The sequence below is a fragment of the Littorina saxatilis genome, linkage group LG6 (genome assembly GCF_037325665.1).
Source record: "Littorina saxatilis isolate snail1 linkage group LG6, US_GU_Lsax_2.0, whole genome shotgun sequence".
NCBI lineage: Eukaryota > Metazoa > Mollusca > Gastropoda > Littorinimorpha > Littorinidae > Littorina > Littorina saxatilis.
Genome location: NC_090250.1, coordinates 44,813,721 through 44,820,685, shown reverse-complemented (window position 1 = coordinate 44,820,685; position 6,965 = coordinate 44,813,721). Strand labels below are relative to the sequence as shown.

The 6,965-nt window shown below is 41.1% G+C and overlaps 1 protein-coding gene across 1 annotated transcript in view; it reads right to left on the bottom strand.

The window, feature by feature from the left end:
* Nucleotides 1-6,965, bottom strand: part of LOC138969638 (short transient receptor potential channel 4-like) — a 74,037-nt gene that overhangs the window by 27,522 nt on the left and 39,550 nt on the right. Inside the window, exon 5 of the mRNA XM_070342495.1 lies at nucleotides 3,911-3,939. Within this exon, the coding sequence (XP_070198596.1) occupies nucleotides 3,911-3,939 (29 nt within the window). The remainder of the gene's footprint in view (nucleotides 1-3,910; nucleotides 3,940-6,965) is intronic.

Genomic DNA, 6,965 nt, shown 5'->3' with positions numbered 1-6,965 from the left:
CACATCCTAAACAAGTCGCGTAAGGCGAAAATACAACATTTACTCAAGCTCAGTCGAACTCACAGAATGAAACTGATGCATTTTTTCCGCAAGACCGTACACGCGTAGCATCGTCTGTCCACCGCTCGTGGCAAAGGCAATGAAATTGACAATCCAGAAAAGCGCGGTAGCGGTTGCGCTGAGGGGGATAGCACGCTTTTCTGTATCTCTATTCTTTTTACATTTTGTCAAGTTTTGACTAAATGTTTTAACATAGAGGGGGGGAATCGAGACGAGGGTCGTGGTGTATGTGTGTGTGTGTGCGTGCGCGCGCGCGCGCGCGTGTGTGTGTGTGTGTGTGTGTGTGTGTGTGTGTGTGTGTGTGTGTGTGTGTGTGTGTGTGTGTGTATAGAGCGATTCAGAGTAAACTACTGGACCGATCTTTATAAAATTTTACATGAGAGTTCCTGGGTATGATATCCCAAGACATTTTTTTCATTTTTTCGATAAATGTCTTTGATGACGTCCTATCCGGCATTTTGTAAAAGTTGAGGCGGCACTGTCACACCCTCATTTTTCAATCAAATTGTTATTCTTCGACAAAGGCCGGACTTTGATATTGCATTTCAGCTTGGAGGCTTAAAAATTAATTTATGACTTTGGTCATTAAAAATCTGAAAATTGTAATTAAAATTACTTTTTTATCAAACGATCCAAAATTACGTTTATCGTATTCTTCATCATTTTTTGATTCCAAAAACATATACATATGTTATATTCGAATTAAAAACAAGCTCTGAAAATTAAAAATATAAAAATTATGATTAAAATTAAATTTCTGAAATCGATTTAAAACAATTTCATCTTATTCCTTGTCCGTTTTTAATTCCAAAAACATATAGATATGATATGTTTGGATTAAAAACACGTTCAGAGAGTTAAAAAGAATAGAGATATAGAAAAGCGTGCTATCCTCCTCAGCGCATGCTACCGCGCTTTTCTGGATTGTTCATTTCACTGCCTTTGCCACGAGCGGTGGACAGACGATGCTACGAGTGTACGGTCTTGCGGAAAAAATGCAATGCGTTCAGTTTCATTCTGTGAGTTCGACTGAGCTTGACTAAATGTTGTATTTTCGCCTTACGCGACTTGTTAACTTTATGAGCGTGTTTTTAATCCAAGCATATCATATCTATATGTTTTTGGAATCAGGAACGGACAAAGAATAAGATGAAATTGTTTCTAAATCGATTTCGGAGAATTAATTTTAATCATGATTTTCATATGTTTAATTTTCAGAGCTTGTTTGTAATCCAAATATAACATATGTATATGTTTTTTGAATCAGAAAATAACGAAGAATAAGATGAAATTGTTTGTGGATCGTTTAATGAAAAAATAATGTTAATTATAAGTTTCCGATTTTTGATGACCAAAGTCATCAATTAGTTTTTAAGCCACCAAGCTGAAATGCAATACCAAAGTCTGGCCTTCGTCGAAGATTGTTTTGCCAACATTTCAATCAATTTGATTGAAAAATGAGGGTGTGACAATGCCACCTCAACTTTTACAAAAAGCCGGATATGACGTCATCAAAGGTATCTATCGAAAAAATGAAAACAATGTCCGGGGGTATCATTCCCAGGAACTCTCATGTCAAATTTCATAAAGATCGGTCAATTAGTTTAGTCTGAATCGCTCTACACACACACACACACAGACAGACAAACACACACAGACACACATACACCACGACCCTCGTCTCGATTCCCCCTCTATGTTAAAACATTTAGTCAAAACTTGACTAAATGTAAACAAGTCGCGTACGGCGAAATTACTACATTTAGTCAGAGACATACATACATGTCTCTGATTTAGTCAAGCTGTGGAACTCACAGAATGAAATTGAACGTAGTCCGCCGCTAGTGCAAAAGGCAGTGAAAGTGACGAGCCTGTTTGGCGCGGTAGCGGTTGCGCTGTGCTTCATAGCACGCTTTATTGTACCTCTCTTCGTTTTAACTTTCTGAGCGTGTTTTTAATCCAAACATATCATAGCTATATTTTTTTGGAATCAGGAACCGACAAGGAATAAGATGAAATTGTTTTTAAAACGATTTCGGAAATTTAATTTTAATCATAATTTTTATATTTTTATTTTTCAGAGCTTGTTTTTAATCCAAATATAACATATTTATATGTTTTTGGAATCAGAACATGATGAAAAATAAAATAAAAGTAATTTTGAATCGTTTGATAAAAAATAATTTTAATTACAATTTTCAGATTTTTAATGACCAAATACAAAGTCATTAATTAATTTTTAAGCCTCCATGCTGAAATGCAATACCGAAGTCCGGCCTTCGTCGAAGATTGCTTGTCCAAAATGTCAATCGATTTGATTGAAAATTGAGGGTGTGACAGTGACGCCTCAACTTTTACAAAAAGCCGGATATGACGTCATAAAAGATATTTATCGAAAAAATAAAAAAAACGTCTGGGGATATCATACCCAGGAACTCTCATGTAAAATTTCATAAAGATCGGTCTAGTAGTTTACTCTGAATCGCTCTACACACACACACGCACAGACAGACAGACACACACACACACACACATGCACCACGAGGGTCTCGTCTCGATTCCCCCTCTATGTTAAAACATTTAGTCAAAACTTGACTAAATGTAAAAAAGAAGCTCACACAAACACAGAGACATAGTGGCACACACACACACACACACACACACACACACACACACACACACACACACACACACACACACACACACACACACACAAACAAAAATGCAATACACACGGGGACAAATGTCATCGAGAAACATCACTGAACTTACATTTTCAACCAAGGTTTAACCAGAACACCTTATCTTGTCAGAGTCTAAACAACAACATACGCCTTTCAAGCAGAAAACCTTCATCCTTCAACCAACTTTTTCTGTCAAACTCACACGCACGCAGCAAAGTAGAAAGAAAAATGTTGCGGTTGCGCAATACATGGCCAGAAACTTCCTCAAAATGGCAGGAAAATGAACTGCATCTCGAGGGACATTCGGCATTAAATCACAGCGAAAAAGAGTGTTTTTGTGTGATGTGCGGTCGTTACATTTTCCCCGTAACGATGTGCCCGAGGGGCCACCTGTAATATTCTGAAAGCCAGAAAATCCGGTGAGCAATATGCCATCCGTGGATCGTGTTCGCTTCTGACAGTTAGCAGCTCTGCAGTTTTTTTCTTCATGAGCTCACTGACGTTTGAGGGATTTAGGATGATGCTGCACTACATTTTAGAACGAATTTTGCGCTCTTTTTCAGATTATTTTCTTTTTTGTTCGTTTTGTTCGGAAATAACAGTTCTGGTGTAAACAGAGAGTTTTGGGGGGCATCTACTTGCCGGCGCTTCTCTGTTGTAGACATCTTTTTTGTTGAAATATACATATAAAAATACATAGTTAAGTTCGTTGTTTTTTTCTCTCTGTGTTTTCCCTCCACTATGATTTATGTTTCTTTGGTGTCTTATTGTCGGGACATTCAGACAACTTCCTCCCAGTGGTAAGTCAGCAGCAACAAGAGTCGCGCTACCATAAGAGGGTGCGTGTTAAGGCGTAAACATCCACCTGCACTTCTGGCAGAATGACAGAGGTCCTGCCACGGTGATGGAACATGGATACCCCATGTGAGTCATCACATTGAGTGGACCCGTGTCCGTCCCAGCATATTCCAGTTACTGAAAAACAATGACTGGCTATACGTCTGTCCTTCACTCGGCAAAGTCGACTACGCGAAGCTTGCCGCACGGAGCTTTAAATTAAAACTGGGCCCGAAGTCGACTACGCGAAGACTTCGCAAAAACTCAGTTTTGGTTTAAAGCTCCGTGCGGCAAGCTTCGCGGAGTATACTTCGCGTAGTCGACTTTGCCCAGTTCAGGACAGGCGTATAGCCAAGCACTGTAAGACATAAGACATAAGACATAAGACATAAGACATAAGACATAAGACTTTATTTCTGTTCCACTATGATATATGTTTCTTTGGTGTCTTTAGTTCCTGCACACCACCCTCCCAATTACTGACCCTTGGAGGACACTCAATCTGCCCATCCACAAACGGCGCTAGACGGGGCAGCTGACCACACCGTAATCAAGCCATCCCCCGCTATTACCGATCGCCACTGACCGCTGTGTCCACTATCACTAATCCTGGCTCATCTGGTCTGAGCCCTGCGGCCAGCTGAGTGACCACAGCCACCAGGGACTTGAGCAACGGTGGGGTGCTCGGCAAAGCGGAAATCTGTAAGTCCTTATGATCCCGTCCTCAGCAGTGATGACTAATTCAACTCTTCGGGGACCTTGAGTATAATCCAGCCAATGAGGTCACTGCAGGGTTGGTTTTCTAGTTCGATTGTTAGAACCAAAACCCCCAAAGTGCACGTGCTTGATAAGCAGTGCATGAAATCTGAAACAAACTCAAGCTGACCAACGTTTTCACAAAACTGCCACATCGCCAGTTTGCTGTGTAATTTTGTTGTTTCTTCTTCTTCTTCTGCGTTCGTGGGCTGAAACTCCCACGTACACTCGTGTTTTTTGCACGAGTGGAATTTTACGTGTATGACCGTTTTTTACCCCGCCATTTAGGCAGCCATACGCCGTTTTTCGAAGGAAGCATGCTGGGTATTTTCGTGTTTCTATAACCCACCGAACTCTGACATGGATTACAGGATCTTTTTCGTGCGCACTTGGTCTTGTGCTTGCGTGTACACACGGGGGTGTTCGGACACCGAGGAGAGTCTGCACACAAAGTTGACTCTGAGAACTGGGTGGCCGAGTGGTAACGCACTTGCGCTCGGAAGCGAGAGGTTGCGAGTTTGACCCTGGGTCAGGGCGTTAGCAATTTTCTGCCCCCTTTCCTAACCTAGGTGGTGGGTTCAAGTGCTAGTCTTTCGGATGAGACGAAAAACCGAGGTCCCTTCGTGTACACTACATTGGAGTGAGCACGTTAAAGATCCCACGATTGACAAAAGGGTCTTTCCTGGCAAAATTGTATAGGCATAGATTAAAATGTCCACCAAAATACCCGTGTGACTTGGAATAATAGGCCGTGAAAAGTAGGATATGCGCCGAAATGGCTGCGATCTGCTGGCCGATGTGAATGCGTGATGTATTGTGTAAAAAAAATTCCATCTCACACGGCATAAATAAATCCCTGCGCCTTGAATATGTGCGCGATATAAATTGCATAAAATAAAAATAAAATAAAAAATAAAAATCCCTGCGCTTAGAACTGTACCCACGGAATACGCGCGATATAAGCCTCATATTGAGAAATAAATCTCCCGCCGAACGTGGGGACGAACTCACGCTGACAGCGGCCAACTGGATACAAATCCAGCGCGCTACCGACTGAGCTACATCCCCGCCCAACACAGGTCAAATTGGGTGTTTGTTACAACCTTGTACTTGGCAATTACACGAGAAGGAAGGTGTGTATGATGGTTAACATAATGCAATACATCATAGTTTACATTATGCTTTACATGATGGTTTACATTATGCTTTACATGATGGTTTACACGGTAAGAAAAGTATCGTTAACCGCGACCTGAACTTGAATAGCCATAATCAATATGCATCTACATTCGAACGTATATAATTATACTTGACTGCTTTAGAGATTCAAACCGCTGACCGCCAAATTACGACGTTGCTGTCGTGCGCTACCGATTGAGCTATCCGGGATCAATTATACGAGTCTAATCGGAGAATGATTCAAGAGTTTATGACATGACATGAATAAAAACATTGAGGTAAGTTAATCTGTTGATATCGCTCACCAAAATGACGCGTGATTACTGGATGATTTATTTTGAACATGTGTTTGCAATTTCAATCCAGTCCGAAATCGTCGGTCGAGCAGTGAATCACATAAAGTGGAGAAAAAAAAACTAAGTTAAAATAACACCAGAGAGTGAGTGATGGATATCTAAGTGAAACAACTGATGACTGAGGGGGGGGGGGGGGGGAGGCCTGAGAGAGTTCGACGGAGACAGAGAGATACAGAGAGAGATAGAGAGAGAGAGAGAGAGAGAGACAGACAGACAGACAGACAGACAGACAGACAGACAGACAGACGCACAGAGACAGACAGACACAGACAGGCAGACAGACTGACATGCAGACGCACAGACACACTGACAGACAGAGAAGGTCAGGCTTAGGCAATCGCGTGAACCTTTTGTGAAGGTGATAGGTGGTGCGAGTGGCGTGAAAATAACCGAAGGGGATCGCGTGTTTCCCTTCCGCCTTAGTGAACAACAGTAGTAATATCAATACTACAGTAAGGATACAGGAGTAGGATACTCCAATCGCGCCAGTGGATCGAAGTATCTTACTCTTTTAGCCTTAGTGTAGTGTTACTACTATTATTTAGTGAACAATAGTAGTAATATCAATACTACAGTAAGGATACAGGAGTAGGATACTTTAATCGCGCCAGTGGATCGAAGTATCTTACTCTTTTAGCCTTAGTGTAGTGTTACTACTATTATTTAGTGAACAATAGTAGTAATATCAATACTACAGTAAGGATACAGGAGTAGGATACTTCAATCGCGCCAGTGGATCGAAGTATCTTACTTTTTTAGCCTTAGTGTAGAGTTACTACTCGTGAACAATAGTAGTAATATCAATACTATACAGTAAGGATACAGGAGTAGGAGGAGTAGGATACTTCAATCGCGTCAGTGGATCGAAGTATCTTACTCTTTTAGCCTTAGTGTAGTGTTACTACTAGTAGTAATATCAATACTATACAGTAAGGATACAGGAGTAGGAGGAGTAGGATACTTCAATCGACAGGCGCTTCGATAGAAGCTCCTGTGTAGACAACATATGCTGACAAGCGACATAGGAGAGGATGATTAATTGTGTGTGTGTGACTGTTGTGATGATTGATTGTGCAACTGAATTGACGTAGTT